Source organism: Bactrocera dorsalis, chromosome 3 (assembly GCF_023373825.1).
Source record: "Bactrocera dorsalis isolate Fly_Bdor chromosome 3, ASM2337382v1, whole genome shotgun sequence".
Taxonomy (NCBI): domain Eukaryota; kingdom Metazoa; phylum Arthropoda; class Insecta; order Diptera; family Tephritidae; genus Bactrocera; species Bactrocera dorsalis.
Genome location: NC_064305.1, coordinates 92,571,858 through 92,597,519, shown reverse-complemented (window position 1 = coordinate 92,597,519; position 25,662 = coordinate 92,571,858). Strand labels below are relative to the sequence as shown.

Sequence of the window (25,662 nt, the reverse complement as noted above, 5' to 3'; positions counted from 1 at the left end):
TGAAACAAACATCGCCAAACACGTTCGCCGTGCTCCTATTAATGTACATCACACAAATGGTCACTTGGGCAATATACACCTTCAATTTACAACGATTTGGTGGTATCGATAACACAAACACATCTTCGTCTCTCATAGACACAAATTTGACGAGGAGCAATGCGACCAAGGCCGATTTAAATTATGGAAATAATCAGGTAGAAGAGGAGGTACGAACATGCGTATGCTGAAAAATTTATGCGCACAAGGACCCATAATTATTTTCCCTTTTAATAGCACGTTGTCACCTTATCGGACCTGATTATACCTATGGTACTGGGCTTGCTGCTCAGTTTCATACACTCGCAAATAGTGGCAACTAATATTTTAACTAGTGTAAAGTCCAAACATAGACGCTGTTCGAATGCCAGTCAGAGTGGCAGACCACCGCGACAGAGTGGTGAGAATCGTGTTCGCAGGCGCAAGAAACTTGTGAGGTAAATAACCCGCGAAAACATATGTACCACACATATGAATATATTTTATTTAAAATACATGTTTACTATATAGACTGCGTAATCAAGATTCTACTGATGCCTCAACGCAGCAACAGCAGACTGCAATAGTGCAACAGCAGCAGCAACAGATAACCACTACACAAAGTACACAACAAACACGCTTATTATGTGCCATGCAAAGAATGCAAGCAAATTCCGGTAAGCTAACCAAAATTAACAATGTCACTACTAATGTCGTGGAATCGGCGCCAAGCAATGGGGCTGCCGATATAAGCGACTCCACAATGCCAAAGAAACGGCCACCAGTGCCACCAAAAGTAACACCAGCTCGCATTGGCAGCGCCGAGACCTTCAACAACACGACCATCACCACGACCGGCATTCGTCGCTGCACCAGTCCCGCCAAACTGAAACTTGATCTCAAATGCGCTACGGAAACGACAACAATTGCTGCAGACTTTAGCAGTACCAGCACCGATTGCAATACCGATAGCCATAGTCCTACGAGTAGTCATAGTTTAGGAAATAAGAAACGAAATGTGAATTGGCACTCGCCCATACATAACTACGCCATAGTAAGTAGCGAACCGACTGTGGTAAGTACACAAGAGAAGCAACAACAAACCTCGCCACAATCACTGTCATCCCCCTCCGGCTCCGCTTCAGTATCGGCAGCGACCACAACCACAACCAGTGAAACCAATTCTCCGAATACAACATGCGGCTCCACAGGAACAGTGCGTACTAAAAGTGGTGAGATTGACGCCAGTTCAACTACAACGAGCGCTGACTGCTCTCCCAGCAGCAAAATGGTACGCATCGATACATGCGTACAAGAATTTTATGATGATCTCATAAGGCGAACTGATTGCCTAGTTTCCGAACATCGAAAGGAAAATATGAGGGACCAAAGCGCGGGCGGCGTTGCTGCTGCGTCTGTATCTACGAGTGCGCCCAACCAAGGTTCCTTGGCGATACCAGCACTTCGTAACAACAATCGACGCCAAATCTGTGAAGATGACGGTTTTGAGAGTCTGAATGGCAAAAGTTCAAGTGGGGAGGAAACGAATATAGCACTACCGGTTTCGTATGCAGAGACACCGGCGCTGTCCGAAGAGAATAAACTACGTTTGCGATTAAATGCAACCAACCGGATAGAACGATTGGAAGATACCAGCAGTTATGAAGGAGAGGTAAGTTTAGATACCACACAATCTATCGTCCTTTATTATAAGCAGCTTTGCAAACTTTTTTGATATTCACTATAAATGTTGGCACAGCCACAATCAGGCACTTATTATCGCCTGAAACCGCTGAATGAAAAAATGCGGCCACTCGCCTCATGTGATATCTATCAGCCATCGAGGAAACTAAATGTTTCCGTTGCAGCAGATGTAAGCAGTGGCGACACCGATGAAGAGGGTGACGATGGAGAGACTATATCTAGTCCTGCTTCGCTGGGCAACGCGTCTAATTACACCGAGTGTACTACTTCCGCTACAGAATGGCTTGGTGTAACCACAAACAGTAATACTATAAAATTAATTAATTAATATTCCTATAAATCTCTTAAAACTAATGTTATGGAATTTTCACAGGTGAAGAATGCAGTTACAGTTCAGAGTTGGAGAATTCTGATAACTATAAAAGTAATCAGTTTTCAGATGAGGATGGCTACGATGCAGATTTAATGCCCACTACCATTTTGAATCCACATGGCACGTCAGATCGCAGTAAGTTCAGAATGCTTTCAAGCGCGAACCAATAAATTGTTTACTCTGTTTTTATTTGGATATGTCTCTGTCAGTCAGTTGCACTGTTTGGGAACAACGCGAGATAAAAAAAGCACAAATGTCCGTGCTTGAGATTTCATCCTGTATTATTGAGCGCGTTGAGTCAATGCCGGAAACAAACGACTACATCTATATTGGTCTGGGCTTCTCATTCATTCTCTCTTTAATACCATCTTTTTGTCGGTTGTGTGAAGTATTTTCGCTATTTAATGTTCCTCATTTTTTGTGCTACATCTTATTTGCCTTAGGTAACCATCGACAGCGCCAACGCCAATGAAATTAATTACCTTGAAGTTCCTATGCTGTTATGGCAAAAAGCAGCATTTTCCTTGTGGACAATATTTGGCTTTGCCTTCGGTAATACTCAGTGGGAGCGCACTGTGTTGGTCATAAGCTTCCTCCAACGCCTCTGCCTCACTACAATTCTTTTCATTGTGTTCGCTGTGGCAGAACGGACTTTCAAACAGAGGTAGGCGAATTTGCATAAAATATGTCGAAAATATATCCACAAACTTTTAACCCAAATTATAGATTCCTCTATGCTAAGCTCTTCTCACATCTAACTTCATCGCGGCGTGCACGTAAATCCAACCTCCCACATTTTCGGTTAAATAAAGTACGAAATATCAAGACTTGGCTTAGTGTACGCTCATATCTCAAGGTAAAATTTATTAATGAAATAAGTGTATACCTAATTAAAGTTAAAGACATGTGTATATATGAAATAATATGTCGTTATTTTCAAGAAACGTGGGCCGCAACGTTCCGTCGACGTCATTGTGTCAGCGGCTTTCATAGTCACCTTACTATTGCTGGCTTTTCTCAGTGTGGAGTGGCTTAAAGACTCAGTGCATTTACACTCCCATTTAAATTTAGAGGCCCTGATGTGGTCTACAACAATTGGCATATTTTTGGTCCGATTTATGACTCTTGGCAACAAAATACATCACAAATATCGAAGCGTCTCTGTTCTAATAACTGAACAAATAAATTTATATTTACAGGTATTTAACACATCATTCATAATAGATATATTTAATTAGTCAGCTAAACTTTGTTATTCCCTTTTTTTTCATCGCAGATTGAGCAAAAGCCTAAGAAAAAAGACGAACTCATGGTGTCCAACAGCGTACTCAAATTAGCTGCTGATCTTCTTAAAGAATTGGAAACACCCTTCAAAATTTCAGGGCTTAGCGCCAATCCCTATTTGTTCACCACAGTGAAAGTTGTCATACTCTCCGCTCTGTCAGGTGTATTAAGCGAAATGTTGGGTTTCAAATTGAAACTTCACAAAATTAAAATTAAGTAAACCGGAAAAAATAAACAAAATATTTTAAATATTCCAAGGATGTAATCAGAACCCCCTAACGTGCTTGAATCGTACAAATTCAACCAAAACAGTAGTAACACTAAGTTTTAAAATTTATGTGTAAACACATAATTTATTATTTAAAATATTTCAAGTGGTCTTATTTTTGCTCTGATAATTTAAATTCAATATTTTAATCGGATACTTTTCATATATGAAAATGAATAAAAGAAATGTGTATTTAATTTGAACTAATAAAGAAAGATGCAACCAAAAGGAAGTCTTTATACTTACATACGTACATATGTACATGATACGAGATTTTATAGTACTGTTGAAAGAAAATTAAAACTATATTAAAGATAATATACCAATTATATAAAAGCAATACATTAAGTATAGAAACAGTACTACTTACAACGGTCTTTCTTGATATATTATTCTTTCAATTGTAATGAGGTCATTAGCCATTTAGTAACTATTTGAATATATTTTATTTCACCACTATAAGACTTTAATATTTAAATATTGAAGCGTCTTTAACTATTTATTCTTTTTTATTTTTTATACTTAGCAACCAAACAAATTTACACTATATATTTTTGCTGGCACCAATTTAAGGTAATTCACTTGGATTGATCAAAGCCTTTAAATGACCGCTATTTTCGGCGTTTAATATCGTTTATAAGTTTAAAAATATAAAAAGAAGTTGGCAACGCGGCATGACAGTTGTCAAATTCACCTCTTTACGTCATTCCCATATTCATTGCTTTCGCCGCAATTATTCGTCGTTGGCTTTGTTAAAATTATCTCAGAATTAGTTTATTTTGAGTCGTGGAGGCGAAATAAAGCATAATTAAAGTGCGAGAATTAAATTTGTGTTGAAAGGTGAAAATTTAGATAAATAAATATATATTTCTCTGTGAATAAAAAGAGCTGCGAAAAAGAAACTCGGCCGAGTTACCTACTGCTAAGGACAATGCTGTAACAAAAAGTCGTTCCTACTTATTAACGCCTTAAATGTCAGCATAAAAAATTCCTGAAACGTATATGTACATAAGTATATATTTAAAAATGTATGTACATACATACATATATATTTGCGCAATGTTAGTCAGTTCTAGATGTTGATTTACCCACCCACTCCCTATCGCAGCAATACTTTCCTTAATTGTTATTGTGAATGTCTGAATGAAATCAACAAATTATAAATTTGTGCAATATACGAAATAAAATGAAATATATTTAATGTGGTTGTGTTTGTGAGCCAAATGTGTCAAAGTGTTTGAGCAACGCGAAAAGGTGAAAAATAAATCTTCAAAATGAAAAGAAGCTACAATTATTTATAAAAAAAAAATGTGTGAAACATCGAAAATTTCGAGTATGAAAATTTATTAAATTGTAAAAAATTTACGCAAACGTATATAGATGTCTATGTACTTAATACTATTACCGCGATCGCGTTACTAACATTATAAAGAATTCAATTAAAATTATTTGTCTGATTATTTGGAATTCAATCAGTTTACCTACTTTTTTCTACAGGTTTATGTTGAATGAAAAGGGATAGTTTAGAAATAAAAAAAAATTATATAAGAAGCGACGTCGACGTGTTAGCAATCTGGCAGCGAAATGCTGGAATCGCCTAAATTCATAGATAATGACAACTATCAAGGCAGTCGGGCCTTCACTTGGTTGGCAGATATATGTGGCTTATCAGTAGACTTGGTAAGTATGGGCTTAGAGATGAAAATGATGAAAGCAGTTGTTATTTATTACTATTTTCTTGATGTACAACATGTACCTGTAAACTCTACACAGTGAAACAAGAAACTAGTTCTTGAAAGACCGCATTGCAATTGAATTGCCTCCTTATCCGTAATTATGCTATGTATGTGATGTTTATTGCTGACTTCTTTAGATTTGCTTGAACAGTGGTATTCATACTCTAAACTTGATATATCTATGTAGGTTTATTATTGTACGCTTGGTTAATTGATGCTATATTAACATATGTTAGCAAATTGAAAGTCTTAGGAACATAATTTCAATGACAATCCATTTTATTAAACACTTTGACTTCTTCCTTGCAATAATATTGTATGAATAATTACAAAAAATATAACAAATAAAAGATTTGGATGGGAAAGACGGAACGGAGTCACGTTGTGCACGTACCGGTGACGATGGTGTATGACGAATTACATAGGAACGCAATGCCTGTTTCAAAATTACAAACATTACCCAATAGCGTTCTCATGTCTGTTACTTTGAGGGTCGTTAGATACTCGGAGATCACACTCACATCCGCAGCCGCTTTTATGGGCCCTCTCAAGAGTACATTCACATTTATTATATATACGTTTGTGTCAGCTAACATTGCAAAAATATGGGAAATGGAGGTGATAGAATATATATGTATGTACGTATGTATATCTAGAGAAATTAATGCTGTCACTAGCAATGAGATGTACGACAAACTAAGCGACCGTTTAATTTACCCACCCTACGCCACCCCCAGCTACAAATCTGCTCGCACTGTTTGTCACACTAAGGCGCTTCTCGGTGTCGATGATCTAAACTGCACCTTAGTTGTGTGTATATTTGTTTTTATTTCACTTTTCATGCTTCTATTTTTGTACGCGGTTTGCCATGAAGAATGCATACGCTCACAATTTTATACTTATATGCGTATGTAACAACAAAAGTACATTCATTACATTTATATCTAACCACAGATTTGAATAATTTTGCTAGCATCACTTTTTTCAACTGTTGTAACATATTACCCACGATGCAAATCTTCGTTTACCTACTAATAATTTGTCCTCTTATTTTTTTGTCAGCTGCATTCTTTGCCTGATTGTGTCATCCTTTGTACTACTTGCTAGCTTCAATTTGTAAATTTGGAACTTCGAGTTCGAAGTTATGGCCATTCACCAACGGGCATTTGTATGAAAAAATATCCTAAAATTACATTTAATTTTGCTGAATTATTGTTAAGGGGTCAATAGGGTAATCTGGCATGTTTTTTGACATTTTTTTCCATAGAAATTTTTATTCTACAGTAGAACTTTTTTCATATATGAGGTATATCGTGGAGTGTATAAACAAATTTTTTCGGAATTTTTCGATGACATCTGTCGGAGATATGGCTGGTTGAATGAGATGCGTTTTTTCACTGGCGGACACGTAAAGTACGTGAATGTTTATCGTACCTACCAGAATCACCCCTAATTCTAGGGGTATAAGAGAACAGAAAATGCGAAAAAAAAGTAAATTCCTTCGAAAATATTAAGATACTTATATAATCACACTCTTGATTACTTGCAACTTTATGAAAAATTTGTTATTCGGTATTCTTTTTTGTTATGCGATATTTGGATATTCAAATATGTTTTAGATTTTAGGATGTTGTATTGCTTTGAGGCAAAAGGTGCGGGTAGTAATCAACAGGTGGTGCCAGGTGCGGCTGCTGTATGGTGAGCGATAAGATTCTCTCAACCAAGTTCCCAGGGCTTCTGTCAAGTCACTATCGATGTGTGTGTGTCCTGTCGCTGTCCTGATGAGATACAATTCAGCTCCTTATTTATAGAAAGTTATATATCACAAAAGCTACAAAATTTTGAAATCCTTTTTGACTTCATCTTGAAAAATGTAAAGTAACTGAATTGTGGCGAGTAATTTGGAAGAATTAGTTTTCAACTATATTAAAATGATGTATAATACAGCAAGACTTTTTTGAGGAAAATTCTAAAAATGTTTTAATTTTTTTTTTATTATAAAACAATTTCGAATTGTATGCAAAGGCTTATGATTTTATTTGATTAGGTCTGATGTCATAAATGTTTGAAATGTGTACATACACACATACGAATCTACATACATACACAACTTACGTATGTACATATGTAAATAAAACAATGAATGAATTGCGCAGCTATTAATCAAGGTCTCTCTTCAAAAGGTTCCAACCGATTTTCACATTACACATACATACAAATAGACGCTTAATTAGATTTACCTTCAAAATGAATTATATTTTTACAAAATTCAAAACAACGATTATGTATGTACATATGTACGTATCATATATATGTACCTACATATGTAAATATGTACATATGTATGTGAAAAAGGAATTGTCTTGCCTAGAACACGTTTATGGCAGTACCGCAGGATTGGAGTATCGCCAGACGGCTGTTTACGGCGGACTCAATCAAATGGGCAATGGCCTCGTTTGAGAGATTCAAGTCTCCAGGGGTGGATGGCATCTTTCCGGCGCTGTTACAACAGGGGGAGCAATTCCTATTGCCCCACCTGCTGCGGCTGTTGAGAGAAAGCCTCGCTTTGGCGTACATCCCCGAGATATGGAGGACAGCGAAGGTGATCTTCATACCCAAGGTAGGTAGGAAAGACTACTCATTGGCAAAATCTTACAGGCCAATCAGCCTAACATCTTTCCTACTGAAAACCATGGAGAAGATCGTGGACCAGGAAATAAGGATGAATGCGCTGAGGAGAGCACCGCTGCATCCGGCTCAACATGCCTACAGAGCGGGCAGATCAACGAGCACTGCCCTGTACCAGCTGACCACTGAGATAGAGAGCTCACTAGAGCATGGGGAAGTGATGCTTTGCGCGTTCTTGGATATCGAAGGTGCCTTTGACAACACGTCCCACAAGAGTGTAGCCAGGGCTCTGGAGAAGAGGAATGTGGCACCACCGGTGCGCAGATGGATACAAGCCGTACTGCGCTCCAGGGTTGCGGAGACCACAGTAGGCGATAGAAGGATACGTCTCGGCACAACTAGAGGTTGCCCACAGGGAGGTGTGTTATCCCCCCTACTATGGAGCCTAGTTGTGGACGACCTGTTAGCACTGCTAACGGACAATGGGATCCGCTGCCAGGGGTATGCGGACGACATTGTGATCATGGCCAAAGGCAAATACGAAGACACTCTATGTGACTTGGTCCAAAGAGGTCTAAACATAGCAAAGGGGTGGTGTAGGGGAGTTGAATTGAATATCAACCCCTCCAAGACGACCGTAGTCCCGTTTACGAGACGCAGGTCCCTACCTGGTCTTAGGAATCTCGCACTTGGGGGAAGTGAAATAGTGATGACCAACAGTGTCAAATACCTGGGTTTGATGCTTGACTCCACTCTGCGTTGGAAGCAACATTTAAACCTGACCGTGGTCAAGGCGACAAAGGCTTTGATGGTGTGCAATCGACTGGCGGGTAAGTCCTGGGGCTGCAAGCCAAGGATCGTCAGGTGGTTGTACACCATGATAGTGAGACCGATAATCACATATGGGGCGGTGGCATGGGCCTCAATAGCGTCTCAAACTTCTGTTAAGGCAAGACTGTTGAAGCTACAGCGTTTAGCCTGTGTCTGCATGACGGGTGCAATGCGAACCTGTCCAACTGCGGCACTGGAGGCTTTGCTTGAACTGACACCGCTTCATTTGTTCATCGGTCAGGTAGCCAAGCACACACTTCTGCAAATAACGGCGGAGGGGTGCGGAACTGGCAAGGTAATCTCATCCCGGAGGATGGAGACGATAAGTGGCTGCGTACCATTGGTCCTCCTCCCGAGGGATAACACTACAAAAACGGTCAACTTCAGGAAAAGATTCAAGGTTACCCTTGGCAGTAAAGACGAATGGGATGACTCCAACTTCGAACTGATGCTGAGGAATAGCACGCTAAGGTGGTACACCGATGGCTCTAAAATGTCAGAGGGAATCGGCGCAGGGATTGTAGGCCCACGCACTAAGCTCTCCATACCCATGGGAGAGTTCCCTAGCATTTTTCAGGCGGAAGTCTTCGCAATAAGCCAGTGTATCGATATTAACCTCCATCGCAACTATCGTAATGAGCGAATAGCGATCCTCAGCGATAGTCAAGCGGCGCTAAAGGCGATCTCTTCCTATGAGATTAAATCGCGACTAGTGCAAGAGTGCAGGGAAAGGCTGAATAGCCTTGCAGAAAAGAACCAGGTACACCTAATCTGGGTGCCTGGTCACAAAGGAATAGCCGGCAATGAGCTGGCCGACGAGCTCGCCCGCACCGCAGCCTCCACCAGGATGGTGGGACCCGAACCCTTCATGGGGGTGGGTCCCCACGCGATGAAAGAGCAGCTCCGTAAGGAAGAGGTAGAGGACAGGGAGCAGCATTGGCATCAGACTCGAGGTATGAGACATGCCAAGCTGCTAATGGGGGGTTACAACCTGAAAAGGTTCAAAACTGTGATAAACCTCCCAAGGAACAAGCTCAGGTTACTGGTCGCATGGTACACTGGCCACTGCAAACTGAATAGGCACCTGCATAGCATGGGCCTATCCTCTAGTGCAAGTTGCCGGTTCTGCGATAGGGAGCCTGAAACCCCGGAGCACCTGCTGATCGACTGCACAGCAGTCTGGAGACGCAGAGCAAAGGCCCTTGGATTGATGTGTCCGGATAGGGATCACATTGCCTCACTAGCACCCTGCAGGCTGTTGGATTTTATTCATGCGCTAGGGCTGAGTGAGTCAATGTGAGCCAGGAGAGGGCACAATAGACCAAAGGTCGCAGTGCATTCCTCAACTTTCATTCTAATTCTAATTCTAATTCTAAACGAGGGTTGAGTAAAAACAGAGTGCTGCTACACCCCATAATTATTTATCACCCAACAGCGTCATTAGAATTCTTTACATGTTGACAGTAAAATGTGTGATTCTCCAACAGATGTTTTAAATTTTGGCGTTGGAGTTGAATGGTGTTGTTATCGAGTTCACTAATTCGCGTTTTCCTAAGTAAAACTTCTACTTCAGATCTTCTCAAATTCACAAACCATTACGAAAATGACTTGGCTGCACTGCTTTGCTTGCAAATAATAAAAATGTTTGTGAGTTCCCGCAAAATTGGTCTGTTTCCATATAACAACATATACAAAAGTCACAAGTAACTTCAACTTGAAAAAAATACTTTGTGCCCTCTGTTCTGCGTAATACTCGCAAAATAATAACAATGTCACGGAAATACTTCTGTTCTCCCATTATTTGCAGTGTTTGCGAAAAGTGACTAAATTATGTAACTACTTATACTATATATGAACCGAATCGCTTGCTGTGCTGCAATTAAAATTGCACACAATAGTAATCAGCTGTTCGCATATTTAATTTCACTTTCCTCGTAGTCCTCAAGGCTTTTTTTTGTTTTTTTTTTTGAAAAGCGACTGTGTGGCTGTTATGACTTCCCCTTAACTTTGGCTTACTGTGCCAAAATTATCACTAATGTTTAATTCGCTGAGAAAAAATCATTTAGTTATTAGAACTTAGCATACTCATAATAACGTCGTCTGTACGCTTTTAAGTTTTCTATACAAGTATTAAAAGCTCGGGAAAAACCTATTGAATTGCAAATATACTTATGTATTTTTGTATTGTTGGTATTGGCAAGAAAGTAACTCTGACGATAAAATATAGCTTCATATAAACCTAAGACCGCACAGCTGGCTTAAATGTTTTTTTTTTTTGGAAGACTATATTCATTTGCACATAACTACCCCATTTAAGTAAAAGTAGGGATTACCCACTTCGGTCGTATTATTCATCGCCTCTCAATGTAATTTGCTAGAACACACCCAGAGTTGCGTGTGCGACGCGTCAAACTCTAATTAGAACAGTTGGCTGGCAAACTCGCACTCGAATAACTGACCAACTTAGCAAATATAGTAAAACACTTGCAACTTTTTATGAACGAGTAGGCACACATTCCACATTTTCCAAATTCGATTGCTACAATTAAGCGGACTGTTTGGAGAAGTGGCTGGTGTGGCGTTGGTAGCCCAGCTGAGCTGACCGGTCAAGCGAGACGAAAGCACCTGTTAACATCCGTTGTAGTGGTTTTGCGGTTTTTGATGCCGTGCTATTGCATAGAAAGACACTGAGTTTCATTTGTTCAGCATAGAATGGTTTTTTTTTTTTTTTTTTTTTTTTTTTTTTGTGTCGGAGGGGAATCTTCCAGAAGATACTGCCTTAGACGGGCAGCATGTACGATTCATATTGCCCGCTAAAGATACACCTCTTTCGGGATCACGCCCAGTTAGTATTATCTAACTTTACTGGACTTGCGTAGCAGTACGCCTACGTACTAAACCCTTAACTCCGGCTGCGTTAGCTTGTATTTTGCCCTGCGGGACCGCCGTTAGGTATTACTTCGCAGGACCAAGCTGGGCAAGAATGCCTCTTCAAAAACTCCTTTCGTAGTTATTCAGCTGCTCTCAGGCTTCTTCGCTGTCGTTCTCTTATCCTGAGTTCATGGATCGCTATTGCGGCCCACTCTTTCATTTTTGCCCATACCACCTTCGATTGCAGCATGTGGCTTATAATGTTGTCAGGCGTCATCCTTTGATTTGTTATTCCTTCGATGGTAGTTCTCTCCATTACGTATCTCGAGCAGAAGAAAAAGATATGCTCGGCGTTTTCGTTGGCACTGCTGCAGAATGAACATTTTGTGTCATCGTCGTGGCCGAATCTGTACAGGTATTCCCTGAAACAGCCATGGCCTGTCAAGAATTGCGTGAGATAAAAGTCTGTCTCCCCATGCTGTCTCTCAATCCAAGCTGATACGTTTTTAATGAGCCTGTGCGTCCATCTTCCTTTTTCTGCCGCGTTCCATTGTCTTTGCCACTCTTCGAGGCTAACCTGTCTCTCCTTTTTTCGCTCTTCAGCTGTTAAACGCCTATTCATTTCTTTAGCCTTTAGGTATGCTCTACATAGCTCTGAAGCCATTAGGTCCGGAGGCATAAGACCAGATATGATACCGGCCGCTTCATGTGAGACCGTTCTGAATGCACAGGCCACTCTGATGGCGCATAGCCTGGTCACTGCTTTTGCCTTATTGGCATTTGTTTTTTGGCGCAGGGCTTTTCCCCATATGGGAACCGCGTACTTCAGTGTTGACTGACTCACTTTAGCTAGTAGGGCTCTCCTACTTTGACTAGGGCCGCCAGTGTTAGCCATAATTCTTGACAGGGCCGCTGTAACAGTAGCTGCCTTGCTACAGGCCTTTTCAACATGTGCTTTGAAATTCAATCTCGCGTCAATCATAACGCCAAGGTATCTCAGAGAGTTTTGCGTTGTAACGTTGTATCCATCGATATTTAAGGTTACCGTTTCTAATTTTTTCCTGCTCGTGATAAGCACCGCTTCCGTCTTTTCTCCAGCCAGCTGCAACTTAGTTTCCGTGAGCCAGTCCTTAATTTTAGCTGTGGTCGCATTACAGGAGTTTTGTATTTGAGAGAGCTCTTTCGCAACTATCGTCACAGCAATGTCGTCCGCATAGCCAATTATTTGAGTCTCTTTTGGCAGCGGTAGGCGTAGCACCCCGTCGTATAGCACATTCCAGAGTAACGGACCCAATACGGAGCCCTGCGGTACTCCACCTGTCACCACGTACCTTTTTGGGCCGGCATCGGTGTCGTACAGTAGCAGTCTATCAGACAGATAGCTACTGATTATCCTTAGTAGATATCCCGGAGTCTTCCTTGCCTCTAAAGCCCTAATTATATGTGGCCAGGATGCAGAATTAAAAGCATTTTTGACGTCAAGTGTGACAACTGCACAATACTTTTTATCGCCATGCATCCACCTGGTTCCCTCTATGGCCTTGGCCGCGATGTCCGTCAATTTCCCGACTGCGTCCATAGTGGATCGATGTCTTCGGAAACCAAATTGGTTTTCAGACAAGCCAGGCAGCTCTCCTTCTAGGTGACGTTCCAGACGTTTACAGATTAACTTCTCCAATATTTTGGCCATTGTGTCGATCATACAAAGTGGTCTATACGCACTCGGCTCGCCCGCCGGTTTGTTTGGTTTCTGAAGGAGAACCAGGCGCTGCTTCTTCCATACTCTTGGGAAAACGCCTTCGTTCAGCATAGAATGGGTGAGTGAATGAAAAATATGCAAACTTGTCTTAACCCTTTGGAAGGGTGCAAAAATTTTAAAATGATTTACTTTTGATTGTCAACACTGTCAATCATATCTTACAGTAATAAGCAAGCGTTGCGCAGTCACCGATTGAGCTACGATGACACATTATGTGTAAACTAGACTGATTATAAAGAAAGAAGTTATGTGCTAATTTTTACGCGGATATGACTATTTTCAAATAAGTTAGATCTCTGCGTTAGACATACAAAGTAAGAAGAGGATTCACTCCAGCATTATTTTTGGGAATGTGCAACAAAAACACTCTAGTGGGAGGAGGTCAGCTGGTCATTGTAAACAATCAAGCATATCTATGTATTTACATGTGTATCTAAGTAACATATTAATACATATGTATGAGGGAATAGATGTGTGCTAGGAATGCCAATGTTGTCGCCTCGCACAATGCTAGTAAGTTGGAGAGAAGCTATAGGCTCATATGAATCGGTCTCATGTGTCTGTGCTTGCCATCAAGAGAGTTGCTTCACTTCAATGTCATGCACAAAATTGGGCCTTTGGTTAAATGTGTCAGACCAGTTTCTTCAACTATTTACTTACGTAGGTACAAATAAGTTCAAACATACATAATTATTTACATATCGAAGTGTCTAATTAAAGCGTACACTCGGCTACATTAATAAAATCGCTGATTGAACATTTTCTACATTTGACTACTGGATAATTCTCCTTTATTACAACCTCTTATGTATGTATATTCCAAGAAGAACCATTTTTTATGTTGCTTCAACTATTTGTTTTCAATTTTTATACCCTTATCAGGCTCTGCCTTAGAAAACATGTTTAGTTAACGAGATTTCTTCACGATATTTGGCACGTATTTTTGTCCAAGGTAACGGTACAATATCTGAACAAATTTAGGTCGGGTACTTTGAAATATAGCTGTCATTCAAACTGATTGACCGAAATCAAGTTTTGGTATGAAATCAATTAGCTTGTTTGTTATGGTTTTGTCAATGAAATATTTCTAACTTCACGCTCAAAACCATTCGCTTGTAATTTAATTACTCTGCCTTGTTTGTTTTGCTAATTTTTGTCATGGCTTCATTACATTTGCTTACATCATCGTCACCGTCATGCATGTTGGACGCATATTCGTCATATTTGCATACGTAAACAGTTTTTTTATTTATTTATTTTTGCAAAGAACACTGACTACTCAATTATTTGTTAAAATTCAATTGGCTTTCGCTAGAGGTGATAGCTGTGATTCATATGCCTGGTACAGGTGTAAAGCGTAAACAAAATCCAGGATAAATCGCATTGCTCACATTGCTGTAGCTGACCCTTCTCCAAACTGGTTAAACATAGGGATATTTAAATGTTTGCTCAAGCTAATCACTACCTAATAATTTTCATTACCCTGCATTAGTGCTCAGCTGATCTTTCTCTTTAAACCCAAATAACTGTTCATACATGTTACTTACAAGAATTCAATAATATTTTATTACCCACCTCACAAATGTTAAGCCTTCGTAGAAACCATGTTTGTGTTTGCTTAATTAGCATAAAATGGTAGCTTCGGTTCTGGCTCGATATTCACTACAAATATTTGAGCTGGAAATAGGTATCAGTGCAAACACTAAGTTTAAGCCTAAGTTCGGAAATAGAAATACTACTAGGTAGGTGTACGAGTATTATCATGTATGGCCACAATCTAATCGCAAAATAATTATTACGTGTGCTATTTAAATGAAAGCATGAAAATTAAAAGTGACGAATCAATATATGTATGTATGTATATTAAGATTCTTCTTCTTCTTCCTCCTTACTGGCGTAGACACCGCTTACGCGATTATAGCCAAGTTAACAGCGCGCCAGTCGTTTTCTTCTTTTCGCTACGTGGCGCCAATTAGATATTCCAAGCGTAGCCAGGTCCTTCTCCACTTGGTCCTTCCAACGGAGTGGAGGTCTTCCTCTTCCTCTGCTTCCCCCGGCGGGTGCTGCGTCGAATACTTTCAGAGCTGGTGTGTGTTCGTCCATCCGGATAACATGACCTAGCCAGCTTAGCCGCTGTCTTTTAATTCGCTGAACTATGTCAATGTCGTCTTATATCTCATACAGCTCATCGTTCCATCAAATGCGATATTCGCCGTGGGTAACGCGCAAAGGACCTTAAATCTTTAGCAGAACCTTCTCGATTGGGCAGAGCACACTTAAATTCCAATCGTTGGGCATGCTTTCGTCCGACCATATTTTACGTAGAAGCTGATGCATGCTCCTAATCAGTTCTTCGGCGCCGTGTTTGAATAGCTCGGCTGGCAATCCATCGGCCCCCGCCACCTTGTTGTTCTTCAGACGGGTAATTGCTATTCGAACTTCTTTATGGGCGGGCAATGGAACGTCCATTGTCAACTAAGTGTAATTACACAAATTAATAATAGCGAAAAGGTGGCATGTACGCACTATTTCAAGTTAAGAAGTGTTTCAAAGTAAACCTTATTGAAGAAACAGATTGAAAACTCGTACCTATGTAAAAGTTCGGTGTAGAAAATATAAATCCGTTATTTTTCTAGTATATAGGCTATATCTCCGATGGAACCATTTAAGTGCTACCCAATACAAAAATAAGCTCGATGTATATGTAAGTGCTACACGAGTATCGAAATATCTCATGAATCGGATTTCAATCCACGAATCGCGAAAAGTGAGTCACTTACGACAACGTCAAGTGAAAACGAACGTGGTCAAATAGCGGAGAGTTGACTTAAACGGTGGGCAAACCAGGTTTAGCGGTATTGAGGGGTTTTCTATGCGTTTGGTGAGATTGGCCTAAAACCAAACTGTTAATTCGGATCTTTACTGTCAACAATTGTACCGTTTAAAGAAAGCAATAGTTCAGTATTAGCGAAGAGGACACCGCCAAGCCACACACATTGATAATGACTCACTATATGGTGGGTCATCTAACGTTTTAAATTTGAATTATCTATATTTCGACATTGGAAACGTCACCATTCGGAAAGTGACAGATATTCAGTAAAAAGTCTAAAATTTACGAAATGGGTCGCTATTCACTAGAAGAAAACTGGAAAACAGTTGGGCAGAAGATCGTTTGACCGAGAATGGTCAATTTTACCGAAAAATCATCTTTTCGGACGAGGCTCATTTCCACCTCGATGGTTACGTTAACAAGCAGAATTGTCGCCTTTGGGTCCCAGTAAACCCGCACGTAATCGTCGAGAAGCCAATGCACCCAGCACGAATCATGGTATGCTGCGGATTTTGGTCTGGTGGAATCATCGGCCCATTTTTCTTCGAAAATGAACAAGAAACCACCGTAACCATCAATGGTGAGGGATATCGCGTAATGTTAACCGAATTTTTCTTCAAGCGAATTGAAGAGGAAGATTTGGACAACATTTGGTTCTAGCAGGACGGCGCTACGTGCCATACAGCAAACGCTACACTCTTTTAAACTTAAACTACTTTTAAATTTAAAATTTTATATGGCCCACCCTATAGTCCGGACCTGGCACTATCTGGTGATTACTGCCTGCTCTTGTCTGTGGCGAATGGTGTTGCGGGTAAAAAATTCGCCTCAAGAGATGCTTGTGGAAATCGACTTTCCCAGTTTTTTGCCAATGGGGCATCGGTTTCTATCCGAGTGACATTATGAAATTATCTTCACGAAAGCAACAAGTTTTCGGATAAAATTATGTAGTTAATGCAAAAATTCATATATATGTACATAATGTAATATTACAGAGTGCTACAATATATTTTGAGAACATATCCTTCACTGATACATCAATTGGATTTTGCCAATAATAATGCATTACCAACTTTTACCCAAGACAGCTGCTGCTAGTTCATGTGACTGTCGGCAACATCTCCGCAAATGCTTCTGACGCTGACGCCATAAAATGGTTCATATTTGACAGCTATTCTCTCGCTTTCTGCCTGCTGTGCACTTCCCAAACACATGCAGCTTTGTAGCGTGCCATAAGAAGAATACTTGCATGCACATACAAACATACCAGTGCATAAATATTTATAAAAAGTTACATGCACCGCCTTCGCCTTCGCGGTGAGCACGAGCTGGTTGCATGCTAAATTGGCACCAAAATTGGTTTTACATAAAATATCAGAAAATGAAATTCATTGTTTTTGTTTCATTGTTCCACAATACCTTTGCCTTCTGACTTTCTCTCTTTCTGCAAAATTGTTCATAGAACATTTTCGATTATGAAACACTTAACCGCTCTAACAGATTTAGAGGAGCTTGGTAATCGTGTGAAAGAGTTTTGGTGCTCATAAACTATATTTAAAAAACTTCTATTGATTAAGAATTTTATTCTTGAGAACTCGTACTTTCAGGGTGACGGAGTCATCCGCTTTCAATGGACCACATACACCTCTACTTCAAATGCCAACTTTCTTTATCCATGATACTCAAACAGCGCAAATATTATGAAAATTTTAGGAATTTAGGTGAAAAGTGAACAATTCATTCATTGTTCTCTTCCCTTCACATTGTCAGGCCTCTAACATTTTTATTGCAACACTAAAAAGTTTTCCATTCACTTTCGCGCTTTGCACTTTTTATTATTAATTGTCGCTCTACCGTATATGTTCGTACATATATATATGTACGTATGTATGCCGATATGCCCACGGGAATGAAATGCAGATGAGAATCTCGAACTGCGCCAACAATTGCGTTCCCCTTCCCTCTCCCTGTCTATTGTTGTTCGATTTGCTTTTATAGAGTCACGTTGTGATTGTGTGCATTTATGTATGTACTAGCCAGGGTAAAAGGGGGACAAGCCTCCCATCGTCTTATTAAGGCTAGAAAAGTACAGCGAGCGAATATGTAATGTGCGGCGATCGACATCTTCCAATTCAATATTTACTCTTGCATTGTCTGTTCGTATCTACATATGTACATGTGTATGTAGTAGTAAAGTGTTATCGGCTTCACAAGACTTAATTGAATGTACGCTTTCTCATTTACATGTGTATTTACTATACATGATAGTTTCGCACTTGGGTGTTTAAGAATTATCTCTCATATTATACGTTGTATTATTATTCGTTCACAAGTTAAATCATTCAAAATTAAAAAAAAATAAAATTTTGTAAAATAAGAAACGTCAGAAATGTTTCTATATCTGTAGAAGACATAAACTCTTTGTTAATAAGCTCGAAAAATTCTTTGTAGAAAACAATTATACAACAATTAACGGTACATCTGCTATAAATATACATAGGTTTTTAAACCGAAACTGAGCCCCATAATAAATGTTTCGATGGTTATCCCATTTTTCCACAATCAACTAACTCCCTTACTGTCCATACTTCATTTGCACCTGTAGTGTTATGGACGAAAATAAGTGTATATGTATGTATAATCGGGATCACCCTCTTGGCATTAAAACGTTTATATTGATAATTATGCAACTTTACACATTTTTCTCTGAAGAGCATATACAATATACATATATGTATGTACATATATTGTGGATTATCGCAAAAACGGCTTGGGTTCTAATATGTATGTATGTATGTATATTCTACGCTGCCGTTTTGTTTTTGGCTGATAACGAAACCTCCGAATGAGTTTTCTCTTTGTTTTGATGACCACATCTACATACATACATACATACATATGTATGTATATTGGTATTTGGGGTGGCGTGATGTGCCACCAACAAATGCGCACACAAATATGCATGCTTACAAACCCACACATGCATATATATATATATACAACAATTAAATTTAGAAATAAAATTTCTGTGCAAACTTTTTATCAAAATAAACAGTCGCCCTTTCCTCCCTCCATCCTCGTAGTTTAATCAAGAGCTATTCGATTCAATTATTATCGCTATCAGATAAGTTTATTTATATATCATAACTGTGTGTATTAGCGGTGTCGCTTACTTCTGATTCCGTTTCCGGTCATGATCTTGAAATGAGGGCACAGGTTACTGTATTTAAGCAAGTGATCATGTGATCTTGGGTAATTGGAAATCATATTGTATGAGTTTTTTTTTCAAATAATAAAAATAAGGAGACATATTTTACAAAAATATCCTGAGGTAAGAATAGAACGAAACAAATTTTTCGTTGGCTTAAATTCATGTCATTATTTTATGTGTGTGTTTATAGCACAGTTCTAGCAATAAAAATAAAAAATATGATCGTCCGAAATTCCCTTCCGCAGGGAGGATGATAACCCCAGCAGTTAGCATAATTATTATTAGAATCATCAATTTATTTGAGTTAATAAGTCATTGAACATCACGAGTACCAGTGAGAATACATACAGACATTCACACATACGCATAAATTTATTTACCAGACTCCTGATTAAAATGGGTTTCAAAAATAATTTTTATTTTTATATACATATACGAGGTTCCGGAAAGTAATAGGACTAAGTCGATTTAAAAACATATTTATTGAACCAATCGTTACGTTATGTATTTAATTGGGCTTAGTTATTTCCTTTTAGGTCATTATATTGTATTGTCTTGTATTCTAAAACTCACCGATCCAAACGGGGTGAGATCGCCGAAATAACAGCCCTTGGCCGAATGAAATCCGGGTCATTTCCGGTACGTAGCCCTGGCAGTTATGTTGTCAATAGATTTGAAAATGACCCATGTATTTTCCCGTTAAATTTGTATATCAATTTAACTAAAACTTTTTTACTATAAACTAATGAATTAAGTGTAGTTCACGAATTAAAACAGCGCTTAATTTTTTGTTGGCAATTTATGTGCTGTCCTATGCTTCTTTGCATCTCAAAAGAATTACGTCACAAGATGGCGGTTGGCGTAATCCTGTATTCTATCAGTCTTGGCTTAGAGCTGGAAATAATTTTTGATGATTTGATTGATCGCGTCGCACTTAAATTTTCACACACCAATTATATACTTCATAAAATATAAAAATCTAAAACTGCACGCAACTCTTTTTATTTAAAGGAATTCAGTGAAGTTCCATTTTCGGCGCAGTTTCAATACTTGTGTGTGTGGATATGTGTGTTCGAAATTGCAGTGAATGACCCAAAAGTCCACTCCTGGTTTTAATTTGGACTTCGAAAAGTGCAAAAAAAGTTGGTTCATTTACAGTTAAATTCAATGTTAACATATCCCGTAAATATAAAGCGCACTTACAGTTTTAATTTTATTTTATTATTCTTTATTTAATTGCGGTAATTTGCTAAATTGTTAATCTACTTTGGCATTTTATGATCTCTACGGCGGCAAACAATTCAGAAAACAGTTCTCTACCATTTTTTGAGTCCCCAATTCCAACGCCCCATTAATTAGAATATGCATATGTATGTATGTGTATACCGGCAGGTGATAATTACAATGTGTTTTCTTTGATTTTTGCAGGTTAACTTTTTAATATGTCAAATCGGCGCACTGTTTCTGGCCTCTTTGTTCCGCTCGATTCTGCATCCTTCCAGAGTATCGGCCCATGTGCGACACATTTTCGCGTTAACCGTGGGCTTGGCATTTGGCTACTTCTGCTTTGGTCCACAAGCCATACATATTGCCGGACTTCCATCTGTATGCTACATTGTCATACGTACGCAGGATCCGCGGGTGGTGCAGCGGTAAGGATATACATATGTATGCATGAACCTTATTTCGTCAACAGCAAGTGCTTAAATATTTACATTTATCTGCATTTGCTTCACTAATTTACATCTAAATTATTAACTACTGCTCTCTTACTAATGCAATTCCCTGTATATTTGCAGAAATGTCATGCTCGTCGCCATGACATACCTGTTGTGCATCCATCTGATTAGGCAGATCTACGACTATGGCTCCTACTCGCTGGACATCACCGGTCCGCTAATGATAATTACACAAAAAGTAACAAGCTTAGCGTTCAGCATACACGACGGCTTTGTGCGTCAGCATAAGGTGAGTGCGAAAAACTGGCAAACTACGACAAAGCAATAAGTAGGCACTAACAGCACGATGAGTGGCAGCCAATGGCGTTAGCAGTAGCGCGTGAGTTTGGCTACAGGGGTGGAGCACCTGCGAAAGTTGAGCCTCCTTTAGTGATATTTTTATAAATAATACCGCCTATGATTTCACATGTCTATTTGCTTACTAATTTCAACTACTAATTTCTACCTTTGCTTTCCAATTGCAGGACCTCACAAAAGCACAACAATATCACGCCATTTATAAGGTTCCCTCGGCGCTCGAATATTTCTCATATGTTTTGCACTTTCAAGGGTTATTGGCGGGCCCATTGGTATTCTACAAAGACTACATTGAGTTTGTTGAAGGCTACAACCTCCTAAAGCGACCATCAACCAATGTGAGTAGAACAAGCACGCACGCATTTGGAATGCATGCAAATTTTGTATATATGCATGTATGTATGTAAATACATATGTATAGGTATACACGGTGTACGTCAATTGAATAATATTATTGTTCGAACTTACGCTTTGTCTGGTGAAATTTGGTGAGTGCTAACGACTACTGCAACAACGATGGTAAAAAGTTCTTGACAAAAATTGTCTAGTTTACTCAAATATTGCAAACTTTTTTGTAGTAACAAGCAGGTCAAAAAGTCCATATATTATAAAAACAATACTCATTCCTTGGTAGAATTAAATGTTATAATTGTGGCTGAAATAGTAGTCCTCCATTTTTTCGATACCATTTTCATAGCGAAATTTTTCTCTTGTTTTAATTTTTTGTTAATTTAATAGTTTCTGCTATTACCTTGCTTTCTGTAAATACGAAAAAGTGGACGCGGAACAATTCGCAGCACATTCAATGCAATCTCGTCATCTTTTCCTTTGATTTGTGACCCTCAGGAGAGCCTTTTCTCGGTATCGTCAGCCTTTTTCTCCACGAAATTGTGTCCTTTAATGTACGGAATTATTTTTCATCCTTTTTATATCAAAACTTGTGCACTCAGAATGCTATACCTCACGCTCCAATATTATGACACGTGGCTTTTGAGGGTTAGGTCTAACTAGAAATATATATATAAGTATTTTTAATTCTGTGGACTCTGTCAAATAAACGACATGGAGTCTTTAGACTATCTGGTAAATAGTATCCCGTTATCTTTTAATGTGTTCGGATTTCATGTCCAACGTATCGTAATGTACAAAACTCACAATGCCTCGTATCTACATGTTAATCTAATCACAATGTCATTTGGATACTTCTGAAATATTCAATTTCGGTAGGAACTTATTTTGCCGAAAATACTAACTTTCGCACTTCTGCATATCTAACTGTCTGCAGACACATAATCTTATTACAAAGCTTTCTACATTTGTACGCACATCTTTTGATTATTCATATGTTTCCATTTTCCTTCTTATTGCACAGGGCAATTTAGATAATGGCAAATCAGAGTTGGTGTTGGAACCCTCCCCCGTCAAGGCAGTCATCAAGAAGGTCATCGGCAGTATGGTGTGTGCATTTATATTTATGAAATTCGTGAAAATGTATCCCGTTAAGAACATGAAGGAGGATGACTTTGTAAATACAAGCTCGATGGCGTACAAATTTTGGTATGCCATGATGGCCACATCATGCATACGCTTTAAGTATTATCACGCATGGCTACTAGCCGATGCCATTTGCAATAATTCAGGTCTGGGCTTCACCGGATACGATAAGGACGGCAACTCCAAATGGGACTTAATTTCGAATATTAATGTGCTCGGATTTGAGGTATGTTTTGGGCATCACTGCAACGTAAGTACTAATCGTCCTCTCTTTGCAGTTTGCCACAAATATGCGCGACGCTATCAACAATTGGAATTGCGGCACAAATCGTTGGTTGCGCACCATTGTTTATGAGCGTGTGCCTAAGAAATACGGTACTGTATTGACATTCGCTTTGAGCGCGGTCTGGCACGGTTTCTATCCTGGTTACTATGTGACATTCGCAACCGGTGCGCTGATGGTAACCGCTGCGCGCGTGGTAAGTGCCTTAGCTAATTTCTACGTCAAGCAGCATTATGAAAAACGTTTTCATTTTCGTAGGCTCGTCGCATGTTCCGTCATCGCTTCCAGCGCACTCAATTCACCCGTATGTTCTATGACATACTCACATGCCTAACTACTCGCCTAGTAATGGGTTATGCAACATTCCCATTTGTTCTGCTTGAATTCATGGTAAGTTTGGGAAGAAAGCACTTTCTACAAGTATGTACTTTAAACACACAAAAAAACATGCAACTGTAAATATTACAATTCCAAAAATACACATTCATGGTCATGACGTCAAAATTTATTTTAAATCAGATTATTTTAATCAAAACAAAAAAAAATATCATATAATATCTTATTGTCCAGAGAGAAGAAAGTTCATCATTTTGCGATACTGAAAAAGTCAAATGAAAAGTTCGATCTTGAAGTCATCTCTCATTAATAGCCGATATCATTTGAATTCAATTTATCCGAAGCAGTTGGCAATCCATTCTACACGCATCATACCTCAATACCTCACATAACTAATGAAATAATTTCTTTCTGCTTCTCTCACTCTCACTACAGGGCAGCATTAGATTGTACCTGAAATATTATTTATGTTTCCATATAGCTGCACTGGTTACCATTTTTATTTTACCCAAATACATACGCGGCGAACAACGCCGAGAACGCACCCCACAAAAACTACAAAACCCAAGTGAAGAAGATATCAAGTCCAACAACTTCAGCACCGTCTCATTGCCGGCGGCAAGCACAGCTGTAAAGGACGTTCTTAATGACATCTCAGCAAAAATACCTCAAGGCAATAGCAACGATCTCAACGACGACTATGAAAACCTCAGCGCTCCAGCGACAACGTCGAACCTCAATGCACCACAACCACAACCGGCACCGCTGCTACCCACCGTAGCGTGCGCACGCGAAGCGGTCAGTGTGAAGCACGAGGAGTGCGAAATGGATCAATTAGGCAATAAGATCAAGGAAAAGATCGGAACGGAGACAAAGAACATTGAAGAATTCATTGATAAGACTGTAGCGGAAACTGTTAGCGGCATCGTTGAGTTGAAAAACGATTTGATGCGCAACCGTGACTTTCCCACAATACCCATATCACAAGATGGCCTACGCAAACGTGTTGGAATCGGTGCAAATGTGACAACAGGAAGCGGCGGCAGCGGCAACGAGACTATTGACAAGCTAGTAAACGGTGTCGAGGAGAGTGGCGCTTTTTTGAAGAAAGAAATCGAAGTGATCAATGCGGTGGTGCAACAAGCAAACGTCTTGCCAGCAGTGCTGAGCAATGGACATGCTAAATAGTAATAAATGCTAACAACATTTAAAGACAAGTGGTGGAGCTGACCGGAAACGAAGGCGGCCACGAAGACCACGAGAAGGATGGTGAGACGAAATTCAAGCTATTGACAGCGGCAAAGTGAAAGAGAAATATTTATGATCAACAAAGAGAAGAGAAGTTTCCAACAACAATCAAATGAAAAGAGTTTAAAATGGCAATTTTAAAATCCAAAGTACTTTTATACTGATGCAAGCAAAATAATCCTAAACGGGAGTAAAGCACATCACGGAAAAACACCATACACACGCACGCACATGCAAGCACACAGGAATATTAAGCACAACATTTACAACAACAACTTGCATAAATACATATTACACATTTGAATGTGAAAAAACTTACTTTAACTTTACAAAGGAAATTGTTTTAGAAAATATCACCTCAGCATATGTAAACCGTTTGTTTTTATTGCATTGTGAGCATTTCAAAATTGTTATTACATTTTTTGTATCCATTAATATCCGTACTGTTATTTGCACATTGAACAAAGCTTAAAATACTTTAAAATACACTTTTATTAATACATTTACCCGGTATTTCCTGTTTTATTTTGTTGTTTTTATTATTTTCAAATTGGAAAACTTAAAGACATTTCAATAAGCAATATGAAATTAAATCCTAAACAAATATAGTTTATAACTAATTCGCAAAAAATATTTCCTACTCAACACACAGCACTAAGTCGAACAAAAAAATTAGGGCAAAACTGTTTTATATTGTATTACCAAGGTGGTTAGCCCTAGTGATGATTGATTATAGTGTTAATTTTTAC

The 25,662-nt window shown here is 39.1% G+C and overlaps 2 protein-coding genes across 3 annotated transcripts; both read left to right on the top strand.

The window, feature by feature from the left end:
- Positions 1-3,875, top strand: LOC105230723 (protein phtf; the record flags this gene model as incomplete). The annotated part of the gene is given in 10 exon segments (XM_049452330.1): positions 1-209; positions 277-476; positions 550-1,690; positions 1,778-2,024; positions 2,096-2,230; positions 2,305-2,483; positions 2,539-2,759; positions 2,822-2,951; positions 3,037-3,294; positions 3,372-3,875. Coding segments are annotated over 10 exon segments (2,948 nt in total), but the record flags the coding sequence as incomplete, so codon positions are not given.
- A 466-nt stretch (positions 3,876-4,341) lies between these two features.
- On the top strand, positions 4,342-25,438 carry LOC105230606 (lysophospholipid acyltransferase 6). Of its 2 annotated transcripts, none has more exons than XM_011211477.4 (9): positions 4,342-4,487; positions 5,145-5,327; positions 20,945-21,168; positions 21,316-21,484; positions 21,720-21,890; positions 22,925-23,272; positions 23,325-23,525; positions 23,588-23,719; positions 24,101-25,438. In XM_011211477.4, exons 2-9 carry the CDS (start codon positions 5,232-5,234, stop codon positions 24,851-24,853), a joined length of 2,094 nt encoding a protein of 697 aa, XP_011209779.1. In that variant the 5' UTR covers positions 4,342-4,487; positions 5,145-5,231; the 3' UTR covers positions 24,854-25,438. The 2 variants fall into 2 exon arrangements, with proteins under 2 accessions (XP_011209779.1, XP_011209781.1); XM_011211479.4 differs by lacking the exon at positions 4,342-4,487 and adding an exon at positions 4,736-4,901.
- Positions 25,439-25,662: the final 224 nt, after the last annotated feature.